The 17,739-nt window shown below is 47.3% G+C and overlaps 1 protein-coding gene across 6 annotated transcripts in view; it reads left to right on the top strand.

Annotated features, from left to right (window-relative positions):
* The window catches only part of esr1 (estrogen receptor 1), a 408,574-nt gene that overhangs the window by 12,062 nt on the left and 378,773 nt on the right, over positions 1 to 17,739 (top strand). For 5 of the 6 annotated variants that reach the window (XM_070889920.1, XM_070889924.1, XM_070889921.1 and 2 more), the window contains one exon: positions 1,171 to 1,370. In XM_070889920.1, coding sequence (XP_070746021.1) covers positions 1,171 to 1,370 — 200 coding nt within the window. The remainder of the gene's footprint in view (positions 1 to 1,170; positions 1,371 to 17,739) is intronic. The other variant, XM_070889926.1, reaches the window with a different exon arrangement.

Here is a 17,739-nt window from a genome sequence, read left to right as displayed (position 1 = left end):
GGTATGGGCAGTGATCGATTCATGGTCCAGCAAGGGCTGCTGAGAGTGGGTATGGGCGGTGATTGATTCATGGTCCAGCAAGGGCTGCTGAGAGTGGGTATGGGCAGTGATCGATTCATGGTCCACCCACTGCTGAGAATGGGTATGGGCAGTGATCGATTCATGGTCCAGCCACTGCTGTGAGTGGGTATGGGCAGTGATTGATTCATGGTCCAGCAAGGGCTGTTGAGAGTGGATATGGGCAGTGATTGATTCATGGTCCAGCCACTGCTGAGAATGGGTATGGGCAGTGATTGATTCATGGTCCAGCAAGGGCTGCTGAGAGTGGGTATGGGCAGTGATGGATTCATGGTCCAGCAAGGGCTGCTGAGAGTGGGTATGGGCACTGATTGATTCATGGTCCAGCAAGGGCTGCTGAGAGTGGGTATGGGCAGTGATCGATTCATGGCCCAGCCACTGCTGAGAGTGGGTATGGGCAGTGATTGATTCATGGTCCAGCAAGGGCTGCTGAGAGTGGGTATGGGCAGTGATCGATTCATGGTCCAGCAAGGGCTGCTGAGAGTGGGTATGGGCAGTGATCGATTCATGGTCCAGCCACTGCTGAGAATGGGTATGGGCAGTGATTGATTCATGGTCCAGCCGCTGCTGAGAGTGGGTATGGGCAGTGATTGATTCATGGTCCATTCACTGCTGAGAGTGGGTATGGGCAGTGATTGATTCATGGTCCATTCACTGCTGAGAGTGGGTATGGGCAGTGATTGATTCATGGTCCAGCAAGGGCTGCTGAGAGTGGGTATGGGCAGTGATTGATTCATGGTCCAGCAAGGGCTGCTGAGAGTTGGTATGGGCAGTGATTGATTCATGGTCCATTCACTGCTGAGAGTGGGTATGGGCAGTGATTGATTCATGGTCCATTCACTGCTGAGAGTGGGTATGGGCAGTGATTGATTCATGGTCCATTCACTGCTGAGAATGGGTATGGGCAGTGATCGATTCATGGTCCAGCCACTGCTGAGAATGGGTATGGGCAGTGATCGATTCATGGTCCAGGAAGCTCTGCTGAGAATGCACATTGTGTACGAGGTGGGAACACAGTTCCCCGAGGCCTCGCTGTATCAGTTCGGGTGCTGTTTCTCCTCCTAACCCGTGCACTGTGTTGTGAATCTGCAGAATTAACAGCGACAACCGACGCCAGCGGGTAAATGACCACCTCTCCAGCACCAGCGAGCAGAGCAGCCCGTCAACGGGTGCGTTGGAATCGAGCAAGGAGACCCGGTACTGCGCGGTGTGCAGCGATTATGCCTCGGGCTATCACTACGGAGTCTGGTCGTGCGAAGGCTGCAAAGCCTTTTTCAAAAGAAGCATTCAAGGTAACAGATTGGCTATAATCTATCGGCGCTGCTTGCCATGGTAACGCTCCTCAGCGGCAGCCTGCCTGTGTAATCTTACAGGTGTGTTTTTACAAGTTGCTTTTGTGCGTGTGGTAAAAGTGGGAAAATGTTGCATTATTTTCAAACTGCACCCAGTGCCTTGGGAACGACCATAAGCAGAGCCGCTGATCAAGTCAAAACACCATTTGCTGCTCTCACTGAGATCAGTGTTTTCATCTCATGTTACACGGCGGTGTTAGCGAAAACCCGGCTTAATTAGTGCGATTGATGTTAATTAACTGATTACAGGGAGCGTCTTGGCTTTCAGGCTCGATTTCAGTACAAGCTTCAAGTGGCGTGGTGCTGCATGGACTGACTGGGATACAGCATGTTCTGAGCGCTCACTGCACCAAGTGACTTGTGGCGGGAAGGGACCTGTTGTGGAGAAGGATTGTTGGTGCAGAAGGATTGGTTCACGCTCACATCCAATCAGCAACCAGCGTTTTTACTGCGCCCGGGACTTTTGGCGCCAGGCTTTGTTGCTCAGCGCCAAGTCCGGCTGCAGGCGCAAAGCGCGCAAATTGTCGTGGGATGTTAGCGCCGCTAAACCACGCCACGCCCTGCTAACTCATCGCCCCCAGTCCTCGCCAAATTACATCGGCTGCTGCTCCTCCCATACCTCAAATGTAATATTCTCATCCTCCTGTTTCAATCCCTCAGTGGCCTCGCCCCTCCCAATCTCTGCAACCTCCTCCAGTCCGACAACCCTCTGAGGTCGCTGCCTTTCTCTGACTCCAACCTGGATCCAAACTTCATTCTTGCATTGTGGGCATCACTGGCAAGGCCAGCATTTATTGTCCATCCCCAGTTGCCCGGAGAAGGTGGTGGCGAACCTTTCTCTTGAAACGCTGCCGCCATCTGAAGGGAAAGTTGGAATTCTAAATTTCTGTACTTCCAGGGACCTATTCGCTATTGAAACACTCTTCAATTAAATTCAGCAAAAGAACTGTTTATTAAGATAAAGTAGTATTTTGAGTATTAGTAAAAGTTAAACTTCACTACAGGAATCAGCATTCCAGCCAGGATGTCATTGAATGGTGGAACGGGCTCGAGGGGCTGAATGGCCGACTCCTGGTCCTGCATTTATTTCTGTGTCGGATTTTTTGACTTCAGGTGTGACCGTGAACATTTTCTCCCTCTGATCTTACGGACAAGTTTGCTTTCTTTCTGATAACAGATCACCATAACAGTGACCTATTTTCTCTTTGAACTTTGCATCTCTGGGGTAAATTACACCTGGAAGACTCTCCACTGAGCTTCACAGGCCCGAAGAGTGTCTCGGGAATGCTGGCGCACATTTGACTCAGGTCTCTGCACGATTTTCCTTGATATGTGTTTCCAGGGCATGAGACTGCCCCAGCAGCGCTAAAGACAAAAGCGATCGTTATTTTGTTCTCACTTTTTACTTCACTCATTGATTCTTTTCTGTAACGCCGTGTAGATCATTGAAATGTGGGTAATTAATTTGTTTGCCGCTATCATTGCCTATGCACTTACCTTTCATTTTGGCAGCGATGCAGCTTTTCTAGAGAAAGCACCTTGATGTTTGCACAACTGTCCAGCAGAAATGAATGAAAGAAAGAAGCTGTATTTCCAGAGTGCCTTTCACGGCCTCAAAGTGGGACCTCATGTCCAAAAGTGCTTGACAACCAAGTACTTTTTTGAAGTGTAGTCACTGTTTTAAAGTAGGAAATGCACTTTACGCGCAGCAAGGTCCCATAAACAGCAATGTGATAATGACAACATCATCTGTTTTTTGTGATGTTGGCTGAGATAAATGTTTGTCAGGACACATGGAGAACTCATTTGCTCTTCTTTGAATAGTGCAATGGGATCTTATCTGGGTTCTGGGAATTCTAGGGAGTGGGGCCTATCTGGCTGAAGGCATGGCCCCCAATGACGGGTGAAGGGAGGAAGTGATGAAACAGCGGTCGGAGTCAGAGGCAAGGATAGAAATTGCAACCTGACATGCTTTACTTGGATCAGCCTCAAATGAAGGGAAAACTTCCCCACTGCAATTCCCCCCAGAGGTTTACCATGTGTTGTATAAATCTTTATGATCTGCCCCAGCTTGCTCTATATGATGAAGACTGCTCTCCCCTGTGCAACTGTGAAACAAGGCTGCTGGTAGTGACTCAGTACAAAGGGCAACCAGTGTTTGAAAAGGAAGTATAACCATGAACGTACAAACCACACTTGCCACTCAGATAGGCTGACGTTTGTGGCCCGATTCTAACATTTCAGGATTAACTGCTGTAACATTTGAGAGACTGGTAACGCCGTGGAGCCCATTGTTCCAGTTGGTATTTGCTTCACGCAACACTGAAGAAGTAATGAGATTGATTTGTTCATGGCAGTGCAGTCGCTGTTGTTAGTAGAGATGAGATAGCTTGTCTGACCTTGATGTGGGAGAGAACAGTTTGTGTGCCGGATGGGTTTCTGCCAGGGAAGCCAGCAAAAATGAATCATAAAGGCACTTAATGAGGCAACTTTAATGCAAAAAGGAGAGGCCCCAGAAATAATGTTGCTGTACTATGTATAGTTTGTGCTGATTTATGTTGTTGTTTGAACTGGGATTCCGATAGGTCTCCTTTCAAATAAATTAACTTATTTGCATAAAGGTTATGGTTGTTTTTGTCGAGAGTAGTTGTGGAGCTTTTTAAAAAATCTCCCAGCACCGTCTCACTCAGCCATCACCCCCTCCCACCGCGCCCATGCTGAGCTACACTATCTCCCTGTCCCCTACTGCCTTGAATCTTGTCTTCAGACCCCCTTTCACGGCCTCACCCCACCCTCCCCTGCCGCCTCCTCCAGACTTACTTCCCGTCCCTGATCCCGCTGGCTTTGCTGACTGGGACACTCCCTTCTGGTGGCCCCCCACCACTGTTGGCAGAGCCTTAAGCGACCTCAGCCCTACACTCTGGAACTCCCTTCCTCTCCCCATCTCTAGCTTCTTCTCAAACTCCCATCGTTTTGACCAAGCTTCCTGACATCTCTCTCACTATGGCTTGTTGTCTGATCTTTTATTCCTTTTGTTTTTATTCTTTTTGTTTGTATATTTTTTGTTTCTGCATCTTCTGTAAACCACCTTGGGGATGTTTTTGCCATTAAAGCTGCTATATTGCATTGCCCATATATCAGTCAAATGTGTCAGTACAGACCCTTTAACTACATTAAAAATGATTGTGGTCTAGTCTTTAAAGAAAATGAACAAACCTACTGAATGATTTGCTCTCGACTGGCACTGAGCTGTCTTTTGAAAACAGTCTGTTGAGACCCCCACAGTCTACACTCCAGTCTCTTTTGTAGGCAAACACAGCAGTCAATTTGAGCACAACAATAACTTGCATTTATTTCGTGCCTTTAATGCAGTAAAAGTTTTTAGGCACTTCACAGGAACGTAATCAGACAAAAATTGACACTGAGTCACATAAAGAACGAAAGCCATGGATTTATATAGCGCCTTTCATGACCACCGGACGTCTCACAACACTTTACAGCCAATGAAGTACATCGGGAGATGTTAGGATAGGAGTAGGGTTTAAGGACTGTCTTGAAGGAGGAGAGCGAGGTAGAGAGGCAGAGAAATTTAGGGATGCAGTTCCAGAGCTTAGGGCCTAGGCAGCTGAAGACACGGCCCCCAGTGGTGGAGCGAAGGCAATCACGGATGCGCAGGAGACCAGAATTGGAAGAACACAGAGCTCTCGGAGAGTTGTAGGAGGTTACAGAGATATGGAGGGACAAGGCCATGGAGCGATTTGAACACAAGGGTGAGAATTTTATATCCGAGGCATTGCTGGACCAGGAGCCAGTGTAGGTCAGCGGGCACAGGGATAATGGGCGAGTTAGGATACAGGCAGCAGAGTTTTAGATACAAGGCCCCATAAACAGCAAATGAAATAAATTATTAGCTCATTGTTTTTTTGCTGGAGTTGGTAGCGAGAAGAATGTTGGCCAGGACACTGGGAAAATTCCCCACCTCCTTAAATAGTGCCACAGAAGTGGGGCTATTCACTGATGATTGCACAGTGTTCAGCTCCATTTGCAACCCCCCAGATAATGCACTTGTCCATGCCTGCATGCAGCAAGACCTGGACAACATTCAGGCTTGGGCTGATAAATGGTAAGTAACATTAATGCCACACAAGTGCCAGGCAATGACCATCTCCAACAAGAGTCTAACCACCACCCTTGACATTCAACGGCGTTACCATCACCAAATCCCTGACCATCAACATCCTGGGGATCAGCTTAACTGGACCAGCCACATAAATACTGTGGCTACAAGAGCAGGTCAGAGGCTGGATATTCTGCCTCCTGAATCCCCAAAGCCTCTCCACCATCTACAAGGCACAAGCCAGGAATGTGATGGAATACTCTCCACTTACCTGGATGGATGCAGCTTCAACATTCAAGAAGCTTGACACCATTCAGGATAAAGTAGTAAACAAATACAAGTCTTATTGACTGTTGAATGTTCCTGGCCTTTCCCAAAATGGCTACCAAAATGAAACATTGTATTGTACAGTTCAGTAAAAAAACTCAATAAATGTTTGTAGATGGTAAATCAAAAACCAATCTAATTTAGTAATGTAACAATGACCATAGCCTGGGAAACAGTATGCAACATCATCCAATATCCATCTCTATATGATCCACACCAATGGTTAAAGCTGAGAGGTGGAATCATTGACAACATAAATTATTATTCAATTTCCTCTCACTGTCACTCTGCTCTGCTATTTTATCACCTTCCTTTATGATGTGAAAAGATTAGGGAAACTTTGTGAACAAACCTTGTGTGGAGAATGTATTTTGTGATCTCACTGCCAAGATAGGCTGTGAGCAGTTGGCTTTATTGAGCCCCTCTTCTTTGATTTGACTTTCTTTCCCTGTAGCTCGGTCTGCGGACACCATTAAATAGCTGTTCAAGAGCAGAAGTTCTCTGTAGCCATGACTTTACTGAAAATAGAAGGCAGTTTAAGAGCTAGTAGCACAAGGCTGTTCATTATCCAGTGGTCATGGGCACAACGCCTTGTGTACTCTCTCTATCTCAATAGCAGACTGTATCGGTAACTATCAGAATCAAGGGCAGCTTGTGCTGTTAAAAGGGAAATCAGCTAAGCTCCTTCCATTGCCTCTAGTATCTTTAATACTAACAGACTATTCCTGTGTGTGATTTGTCCCTGGATCTCAATTGGAAGACCGAGGGACAGCTGGAAGGTTAACCAAGAAGAACAATCTCTTCCTCTTCCCATCTAAAAGACAGAGTGACATTTATATAGCGCCTTTCGCAACCTTGGGACGTCCAAAAGCGCTTAACAGCCAATGAAGTACTGTTGAAGTGTAGTCACGTTTGTAATGCTCCCACAAACAGCAATGTGATAATGACCCGAAAACCTGTCTTTAGTGATGTTGGTTGAAGGATAAATATTGGCCAGGACACAATGTTTAAGACCATTGAAATTTCCAGAAGGAAGATTCACTGATACATGCAAATAATAGACTTGCAAAAATGTGTCCAGGAACCTAAAAAAAATGTGTGTGACTTCATACATTTTTCTGATTGAACAGCCAATCCCATGTATCACTCTGTAACTAGACCTCCAATAGGATACAAATTATACATTCCTCGTCCTTTATCCATTTCATTGTAAAGGAAGAACAAAGCTATTGGCAGATATCACAGTAATAGCCTCTCGGTCTATAATCAGGTTTCCATGTTCCAACTGTTCTCGTTGATTTCTAGAAATTTCTGCATCAGCATGCATTCCTCAGTAAGAGTTTAACTGTTGCTCATTTTCCGGTTTATCTGATTAAATACGACAGCTTTTGTAAAAGAGACATGTTGCATCTCCAGGAGCAGATATCTTGGGGGGGCAAGGATCTATCCTTGGCCTCGTCCTCTTCCTCAACTGCATGCTGCCCCTTGGCTACACCATCCACAGACATGGGGTCAGCTTCCACATATATGCTGATAACGCCCAGCTTTGCCTCTCCAGATCTCTCAAACTCTTCACTACCTCAGTGTTGTTAGACTGCTTATCTGATATCCCGTCTTGGATAAGCCACAATTTCCTTCAGTTAAACATTGGGAAGACCGAAATCATTATCTTCAGACACTGCCTCATACTCCGTTTCCTAGCCACTTACTCTCTCCCCTTCTCTGGCCACTGTCTGTGGCTGAACCAAACTGTTTGCAACCTTGGTGTCGTATTTGATCATGAGATAAGCTTCCGACCACTTATCCGTGCCATCACTAAGACTGACTATTTCCACCTCTGTAACATCACCAGATTCCGCCCCGTCTCAGCTCATCTGCTGCTGAATCCCTCATCCATGCCTTTTTTTCCTCGAGACTTGACTATTCCAATGCACTCCTGGCTGGCCTTCCATCCTGTACACATCCAAACTCATCCAAAGCTCTGCTGCACATATCCTAACTCACACCAAGTCCCATTCACCCATCACCCTTTTCCTTGCTGACCTGCATTAGCTCCCAGTCCACCAACGTTTCCAATTTAATATTCTTATCCTCGTGTTTAAATCACTTCTTAGCCTCACTCCTCCCTATCTCCTCCAGCTCTAAGGCCACTCAGAAATCTCCATTCCTCTGACTCTGGCCTCTTGTGTGGTTGTGCCTTCAGGTGCCGGTGTCCCATAGCCTGGAATTCCCTCCCTGAACCCCACTGTCTCTCCACTTCCCTCTTCAACTCCTTTTCTTATTACCCACCTCTTTGACCAATCTTTCGCTCACCTCTCCAATTATCTCCTTCTTTGCCTCGAAATTTTTTTTTTATTACCCCCCCCCCCCACCAATGAAGTGCCCTGGGATGATGTTCTACTTTAAAGACGCTATAGAAACTCAAGTTGTTGTTGTTAGTAGGAGAAGTGACCAGAAACGGCTGATGTGAAGCTGACACTGGCCTAGAAATCCATTGATGCCACTCCTGTTTCACAGGGTGCCAAAGCATCCAAAATGGCCGGTAGCGTGCATGCGCCACCTTATTGGTAAAGGCAGAAAAAGAGGCGTCCAGCACCCATGCCTGAAATACATTCCTCTCTATTGCCTCCTCTATCCTGATCACCCCCACTCCTTCTCAACTGCCCTCCCCCTACCCATCACTTCCCCATCTCCCAATCACCATCCTTCTCGATTGCTCTTCCTTCCGATCCCCCACTCCTGCTCGATTGCCCCTCCCTCCGTACCCATCCCTTCCTCATCTCCCAAATTACCACTCATCTCGATCAGCCCTCCCTCCCAATCACCCCTCTCCTTCTCAATCTCCCTTCCTCCAGATCGCTTACCCCATCTCTCAATCAACCCCATTCTTCTTGATTGCTACCCTCCCTCTCAATCACCTCACTCCCTCTCGATTGCCACATTCTCTCCCCCCTGATTGTTACCCTCCCTCTCAATCACCTCACTCCCTCTCGATCACCTCACTCTCTCTTGATCGTCACATTCTCTCCCCCCCGATTGTCACCCTCCCTCTCGATCACCTCACTCCCTCCCAATTGTCACCCTCCCTCTCGATCACCTCACTCCCTCTCGATCATCACATTCTCCCCCCCCCCCGATTGTTACCCTCCCTCCCGATCACCTCACTCCCTCTCGATCACCTCACTCCCTCCAGATTGTCACCCTCCCTCTCGATCACCTCACTCCCTCCCAATTGTTACCCTCCCTCTCGATCATCTTACTCCCTCTCGATCCCTCACTCCCTCCCGATCACCTCACTCCCTCTCGATCATCTCACTCCCTCCCGATTGTCACCCTCCCTCTCGATCACCTCACTCCCTCCCAATTGTCACTTTCCCTCTCGATCACCTCATTCCCTCCCGATCACCTCACTCCCTCCCGATCACCTCACTCCCTCCCGATCACCTCACTCCCTCCCGATCACCTCACTCCCTCCCGATTGTCACCCTCCCTCTCGATCACCTCACTCTCTTCCGATTGTGACCCTCCCTCCCGATCACCTCACTCCCTCCCGATTGTCACTCTCCCTCTCGATCACCTCACTCCCTCCCGATCACCTCACTCCTTCCTGATTGTCACCCTCCCTCTCGATCACCTCACTCCCTCCCAATTGTCACCCTCCCTCTCGATCACCTCACTCCCTCTCGATCGTCACATTCTCCCCCCCCCCGATTGTTACCCTCCCTCCCGATCACCTCACTCCCTCTCGATCACCTCACTCCCTCCCGATTGTCACCCTCCCTCTCGATCACCTCACTCCCTCCCAATTGTTACCCTCCCTCTCGATCATCTTACTCCCTCTCAATCCTTCACTCCCTCCCGATCACCTCATTCCCTCCCGATCACCTCACTTCCTCCCGATCACCTCACTCCCTCTCGATCATCTCACTCCCTCCCGATTGTCACCCTCCCTCTCGATCACCTCACTCCCTCCCAATTGTCACTCTCCCTCTCGATCACCTCATTCCCTCCCGATCACCTCACTCCCTCCCGATCACCTCACTCCCTCCTGATCACTTCACTCCCTCCCGATTGTCACCCTCCCTCTCGATCACCTCACTCTCTTCCGATTGTGACCCTCCCTCCTGATCACCTCACTCCCTCCCAGTTGTCACCCTCCCTCCCGATCACCTCACTCCCTCCCGATTGTCACTCTCCCTCTCGATCACCTCACTCCCTCCCGATCACCTCACTCCTTCCTGATTGTCACCCTCCCTCTCGATCACCTCACTCCCTCCCAATTGTCACCCTCCCTCTCGATCACCTCACTCCCTCTCAATCGTCACAATCTCCCCCCCCCCCCGATTGTTACCCTCCCTCCCGATCACCTCACTCCCTCTCGATCACCTCACTCCCTCCCGATTGTCACCCTCCCTCTCGATCACCTCACTCCCTCCCAATTGTTACCCTCCCTCTCGATCATCTTACTCCCTCTCAATCCCTCACTCCCTCCCGATCACCTCATTCCCTCCCGATCACCTCACTTCCTCCCGATCACCTCACTCCCTCTCGATCATCTCACTCCCTCCCGATTGTCACCCTCCCTCTCCATCACCTCACTCCCTCCCAATTGTCACTCTCCCTCTCGATCACCTCATTCCCTCACGATCACCTCACTCCCTCCCGTTCACCTCACTCCCTCCCGATCACCTCACTCCCTCCCGATTGTCACTCTCCCTCTCGATCACCTCACTCTCTTCCGATTGTGACCCTCCCTCCTGATCACCTCACTCCCTCCCAGTTGTCACCCTCTCTCCCGATCACCTCACTCCCTCCCGATTGTCACTCTCCCTCTCGATCACCTCACTCCCTCCCGATCACCTCACTCCTTCCTGATTGTCACCCTCCCTCTCGATCACCTCACTCCCTCCCGATTGTGACCCTCCCTCCCGATCACCTCACTCCCTCTCAATCACCTCACTCCCTCTCGATCACCTCACTCCCTCCCGATAGCCACCCTCACTCCCGATCTCCTCACTCCCGATCACCTCACTCCCTGCTGATTGCCCTACCCTGGACGTATCTGAGAGCCGCTCCGAGCCACACAGCTACCAGGAACCAATGTGGAAGCGCCAGTGTGCTGCCTAGGGCCTAAGGCCCAATATTGGGTGTGCCTCAGGTCTACCAATTCCAACTCGGGGATATTTCCTTGCACCCAGTTCTTGCCAGCCTGCCACTTTCTAGGCATCCGTTTGTACCAGTCCCAGAGTTTGTACATCAATGGGACAGTAGTTTTTCAAATTAACTTAACACAAGTCCATTTACAGGTCCTTCCAGAAGATGGGGGCACTGAGCCTACTGTTCTCTCCAGTCTCTCAGTTCACAGTTTTATTTGAGTCAACCTTTGTTTGCTGGTTGAGTCTACAGGCTCCACTAATCAATGTATTGTCATTGTCTAACACCTGTGGCATGCCCCCACCTTGAAGGAACTTGTTCAATAAGTACTTTTGCAGTTGCTAAAGTGGTACAGTGAGAAGTAGGAATGGCTTCGATCCATGTAATGAAAAAATGAATAGCGAAGAGATATTTATTTGCCCTTGCAATCTGTGGCAGCTCGCCTGTGCAGTCAATTTGCAATAATTCGCAAGGTCCCTTAGGGGGTTGACTAAGGAAGAAGGCTTGTTCTGTTTGAGAGGGAGGATTGTGATGTCCACAGGCGGGAGAATTACCAAGGTAGTCCTTGACATCATCGTTCCACTGCAGCCACCACCATTGACACGGTCCTGAAAATCATAATCATCTGTAATAAAGAACAGAAAATCCATCGTGGCTCTTCTGGAAAGCCCTGGAATGGGTTAATCTGCATAGCATGCTTTTGCAAATTTTCTGATTTCCTTCTGACACCATGGGGAGTGTAGTTGGTAAATATCCATTCACATTAAATCATGAGGTCAAAAGAACATTCAGTCCTTTGAGCCTGCTTCGCCATTCAATAATATCATGGCCGATCTTCAACCTCAACTTCACTTGCCTGCACTATCCCTATATCCCTTGGTTCCCTTAATATCCAAAAATATACCGATCTATGTCAGCGACTAAACATCCACAGCCCTCTGGTGTAGAGAATTCCAAAGATTTACAATCCTTTGAGTGAAGAAATTTCTCCTCATCTCAGTCCTAAATTGCTGACCACTTATCTGAGACTATGGCCCCCTAGTTCTAGATTCCCCAGCCTGGGGAACATTCTCCTACCATCTACCCTGTCAAGCCCTGTAAGAATTTTATATGTTTCAAAATTCATCTTTCATTCTTTGAAATTTTATGGAATATAGGCCTAGCCTCCTGAATCTCTCCTCATAGGACAATCCCCCATCCCAGGAATCAGTCTGGTGAACTTTTGTTGCACTTCCTCTAAGGCAAGTACAGTATATCCTTCCTTAGCTAAGATCAAAACTGTACACAGTGTGGTTCCACCAAGGCCCTATATAATTGCAGTAAGACCTCTTTACTCTTATGTTCCAATCTTTTGTAATAAAGACTAACATACCATTTTCTTTCCCAATTGCTTGCTGTACCTGCATGTTAACTTTCAGTGATTCGTGTACAAGGACACCCAGATCTCTCTGAACACCAACATTTCCCAATCTAATAAATACTCTGCTTTTCTATTTTTCCTACCAAAGTGGATAACTTCACATTTCTCCACATTATATTCCATTTACCATGTTCTTGCCCACTCACTTTGCCTGTCTATAGCCCCTTGAAGCCTTTTTACATCCTCCTCACAACTTACATTTCCACCGCTTTGGGTACTGTTGAGGAGAATGACTCATCAGGGGAGAGCAGCAGCAGCAGCCAAGTTCATGGCACCGTAGGTGACTCTGCTGCACAGGAGGGCAGGAAAAAGAGTGGGAGAGCTATAGTGATAGGGGATTTTATTGTAAGGGGAATAGATAGATGTTTCTGCGGCCGCAATCGAGACTCCAGGATGGTATGTTGCCTCCCTGGTGCAAAGGTCAAGGATGTCTCGGAGCGGCTGTAGGACATTTTGGAGGGGGAGGGTAAACAGCCAGTTATCGTGGTGCATATAGGTACCAACGATATAGGTAAAAAACGGGATGAGGTCCTACAAGACGAACTTAGGGAGCTAGGAGCTAAATTAAAAAGTAGGATCTCAAAAGTAGTAATCTCAGGATTGCTACCAGTGCCACGTGCTAGTCAGAGTAGGAATCACAGGATAGCTCAGATGAATACATGGCTTGAGGAGTGGTGCAGAAGGGAGGGATTCAAATTCCTGGGGCATTGGAACCGATTCTGGGGGAGCTGGGACCAGTACAAACCGGACGGTCTGCACCTGGGCAGGGCCGGAACTAAAGTCCATGGGGGAGTGTTTGCTACTGCTGTTGGGGAGGGGTTAAACTAATATGGCAGTGGGATGGGAATTTATGCAGAGAGACAGAGGGAAGCAGAATGGGGGCAGAAGCAAAAATAGAAAGAAGAAAAGTAAAAGTGGAGGGCAGAGAAAGCCAAGGCAAAAAGCAGAAAGGACCAGATTACAGCAAAATTCTAAAGAGGCAAAGTGTGTTAAAAAGACAAGCCTGAAGGCTCTGTGCCTCAATGCGAGGAGTATTCGTAATAAGGTGGATGAATTAACTGCGCAGATAGCTGTTAACGGATATGATGTAATTGGCATCATGAAGACATGGCTCCAGGGTGACCAAGGCTGGGAACTCAACATCCAGGGGTATTCAACATTAAAGAAGGATAGACAGAAAGGAAAAGGAAGTGAGGTGGTGTTGATGGTTAAAGAGCAAATTAACATTATAGTAAAGAAGAACATTAGCTTGGATGATATGGAATCGGTATGGGTGGAGCTACGGAATACCAAAGGGCAGAAAACGCTAGTGGGAGTTGTGTACAGACCACCAAACAGTAATAGTAAGGTTGGGGACAGCATCAAGCAAGAAATTAGGGATGCGTGCAATAAAGGTATCATGGGCAACTTTAATCTACATATAGATTGGGCTAACCAAACTGGTAGCAATGCGGTGGAGGAGGATTTCCTGGAGTGTATTAGGGATGGTTTTCTAGACCAATATGTCAAGGAACCAACTAGAGGGCTAGCCTTCCTAGACTGGGTGATGTGTAATGAGAAAGGACTAATTAGCAATCTTGTAGTGCGAGGCCCCTTGGGGAAGAGTGACCATAATATGGTAGAATTCTTTATTAAGATGGAGAGGGACACAGTTAATTCAGAGACTAGGGTCCTGAACTTAAGGAAAGGTAACTTCGATGGTATGAGATGGGAATTGTCTAGAATAGAATGGCAAATGATACTTAAAGGGTTGACGGTGGATAGGCAATGGCAAACATTTAAAGGTCACATGGATGAACTTCAGCAATTGTACATCCCTGTCTGAAGTAAAAATAAAATGGGAAAGGTGGCTCAACCGTGGCTAACAAGGGAAATTAAGGATAGTGTTAAATCGAAGGAAGAGGCATATACATTGGCCAGAAAAAGCAGGAAACCTGAGGACTGGGAAAATTTTATAATTCAGCAGAGGAGAACAAAGGGTTTAATTAGAAGGGGGAAAATGGAGTATGAGAGGAAGCATGCTGAGAAAATAAAAACTGACTGCAGAAGCTTCTAAAGATATGTGAAGAGAAAAAGATTAGCGAAGGCAAATGTAGGTCCCTTGCAGTCAGATTCAGGTGAATTTTTATGGGGAACAAAGAAATGGCGGACCAGTTAAACAAATACTTTGGTTCTGTCTTCACGAAGGAAGACACAAATAACCTTCCGGAACTACTAGACGATCAAGGGCCTAGTGAGAAGGAGAAACTGAAGGGTCTCCTTATTAGGCGGGAAATTGTGTTAGGGAAATTGATGGGATTGAAGGCCGATAAATCCCCAGGGCCTGATAGTCTGCATCCCAGAATACTTAAGGAAGTGGCACTAGAAATATGGATGCATTGGTGATCATTTTCCAACACTCTATCGAGTCTGGTTCAGTTCCTATGGACTGGAGGGTAGCTAATGTAACACCACTTTTTAGGAAAAGAGGAAGAGAGAAAACGAGTAATTATAGACTAGTTCGCCTGACATCGGTAGTGGGGAAAATGTTGGAATCAATTGTCAAAGATGAAATAGCAGCGCATTTGCAAAGCAGTGACAGGATCGGTCCAAGTCAGCATGGATTTATGAAAGGGAAATCATGCTTGACAAATCTTCTGGAATTTTTTGAGGATGTAACTGGTAGAGTGGACAAGGGAGAACCAGTGGATGTGGTGTATTTGGACTTTCAAAAGGCTTTTGACAAGGTCCCACACAAGAGATTGGTGTGCAAAATTAAAGCACATGGTATTGGGGGTAATGTACTGTTGTGGATGGAGAACTGGTTGGCAGACAGGAAGCAGAGAGTCGGGATAAACGGGTCCTTTTCAGAATGACAGGCAGTGACTAGTGGGGTGCCACAGGGCTCAGTGCTGGGACCCCAGCTATTTATATATACATTAATGAATTAGATGTAGGAATTGAGTATAATATCTCCAAGTTTGCAGATGACACTAAGCTGGGTGGCGGTGTGAGCTGTGAGGAGGACACTAAGAGGCTGTAGGTTGACTTGGACAGGTTAGGTGAATGGGCAAATGCATGGCAGATGCAGTATAATGTGGATAAATGTGAGGTTATCCACTTTGGTGGCAAAAAACACAAAGGCAGAATATTATCTGAATGGTGGCAGATTAGGAAAAGGGGAGGTGCAACGAGACCTGAGTGTCATGGTATATCAGTCATTGAAAGTTGGCATGCAAGTACAGCAGGCAGTGAAGAAGGCAAATGGTATGTTCACCTTCATAGCTAGGGGATTTGAGTATAGGAGCAGGGAGGTCTTACTGCAATTGTATAGGGCCTTGGTGAGGCCTCACCTGGAATATTGTGTTCAGTTTTGGTCTCATAATCTGAGGAAGGATGTTCTTGCTATTGAGGGAGTGCAGCGAAGGTTCACCAAAACGATTCCTGGGATGGCAGGACTGACATATGAGGAGAGACTGGATCGACTGGGCCTGTATTCACTGGAGTTTAGAAGGATGAGAGGGGATCTCATAGAAACATATAAAATTATGACGGGACTTGACAGGGTAGATGCAGGAAGAATATTCCCGATGTTGGGGAAGCCCAGAACTAGGGGACATAGTCTAAGGATAAGGGGTAAGCCATTTAGGACTGAGATGAGGAGAAACTTCTTCACTCAGGGAGTTGTTAAGCTGTGGAATTCCCTACCGCAGAGAGTTGTTGATGCCAGTTCATTGGATATATTCAAGAGGGAGTTAGATATGGCCTTTATGGCTAAAGGGATAAACGGGTATGGAGAGAAAGCAGGAAAGGGGTACTGAGGTGAATGATTCACCATGATCTTATTGAATGATGGTGCAGGCTCGAAGGGCCAAATGGCCTACTCCTGCACCTATTTTCTATGTTTCTATGTTTCTAGCTTTGTATCATCAGCAAACTTGTATATATTACTTTTGGTCCCCTCATCCATATCAATTGATATAGACTGTAACTGGCTGAGGCCCAAGCACTGATCCTTGCAGTACCCCACTGGTTACAGCCTGCCATCCCGAAAATGACGCGTTTATTCCTACTCTCTGTTTTCTGTCCATTAACCAATCCTCAATCCATGCTAATTTATTACCCCAATCCCATGAGCCCTAATTTTGTGAAATAACCTCTTGTGTGGTACCTAATCGAATGCTTTCTGAAAATCCAAATATACTACATCAACTGGTTCCCCCTTATCTACCCTGCTAGTTGCAACCTCAAAAAACTCTAACAGATTTGTCAAACATGATTTCCCTTTCACAAATCTGCCCAATCATATTATTTTCTTAGTGCCCTGTTATCACATCCCTAATAATAGATTCTAGCATGTGCCCTACTACTGATATCAGGCTAACTGGTTTATAGTTCCTTGTTTTCTCTCTCCCTCCTCTCCTGAATAGCGGGGTTATATTTGTTACCTTCAATTCTGCAAGGACTGCTCTAGTATCTAGGGAATCTTGGAAGTTCAAAACCAATGCATCCACTATCTCTGATGTCATCACCGTGCACAGCGCCCCGCCCTGGACCCTAAATTGGGTATCACCCTCTGAAACTCCGCCCGACGATGATAGCGACAGCTTCGTAGTACGCGTACCGGGCAGCCAGTCGCCAGTGGGGCAAGAGTTAAACATAGAAACATCGAAATTTACAGCACAGAAGGAGGCCATTTTGGCCCATCGTGTCCAGACCAGCCGACAAAGAGCCACGCGGCTCTTGGTCAGCAGCCCAGGTCAATTTAGGGAGAAAAAATCAGGGAAAATTCCTCTCCGACCCATCCAGGCGATCGAAACTTGTCCAGGAGATCACCCTGGGCGTATTCTATTCCCTGCAGTACTTGCCATTATATCTGCACCGTCCAACAAAAGGTCATCCAGTCTAATCCCAATTAACAGCTTTAGGTCTGTAACCCTGCAGGTTACTGCACTTTAAGTGCCCATCCAACCATCTCTTAAAAGTGGTGAGGGTTTCTGCATCTACCACTTTTCCAGGCAGCGAGTTCCAGATCCCCACAACCCTCTGCGTAAGGACGCCCCCCCTCAAATCCCCTCTAAACCTTCCACCAACCACCTTAAAACTGTGCCCCCTCGTAATAGACCCCTCCCCCAATGGAAATAGGCCCTTACCAGGCCCCTCAATATTTTGTACACCTCAATAAGGTCTCCTCTCAACCTTCTCTGTTCCAATGAGAACAAACCCAGCCTATCCAAATCTGTCCTCATAACTAAGATTCTCCATGCCAGGCAGCATCCTAGTAAATCTCCTCTGCGCCCTCTCTAGTACAA

This window comes from Pristiophorus japonicus, chromosome 9 (assembly GCF_044704955.1).
Source record: "Pristiophorus japonicus isolate sPriJap1 chromosome 9, sPriJap1.hap1, whole genome shotgun sequence".
Taxonomy (NCBI): Eukaryota; Metazoa; Chordata; class Chondrichthyes; family Pristiophoridae; genus Pristiophorus; species Pristiophorus japonicus.
Note: the sequence above shows the minus strand (reverse complement) of the source record. Positions and strands in the feature narration are given on the sequence as shown.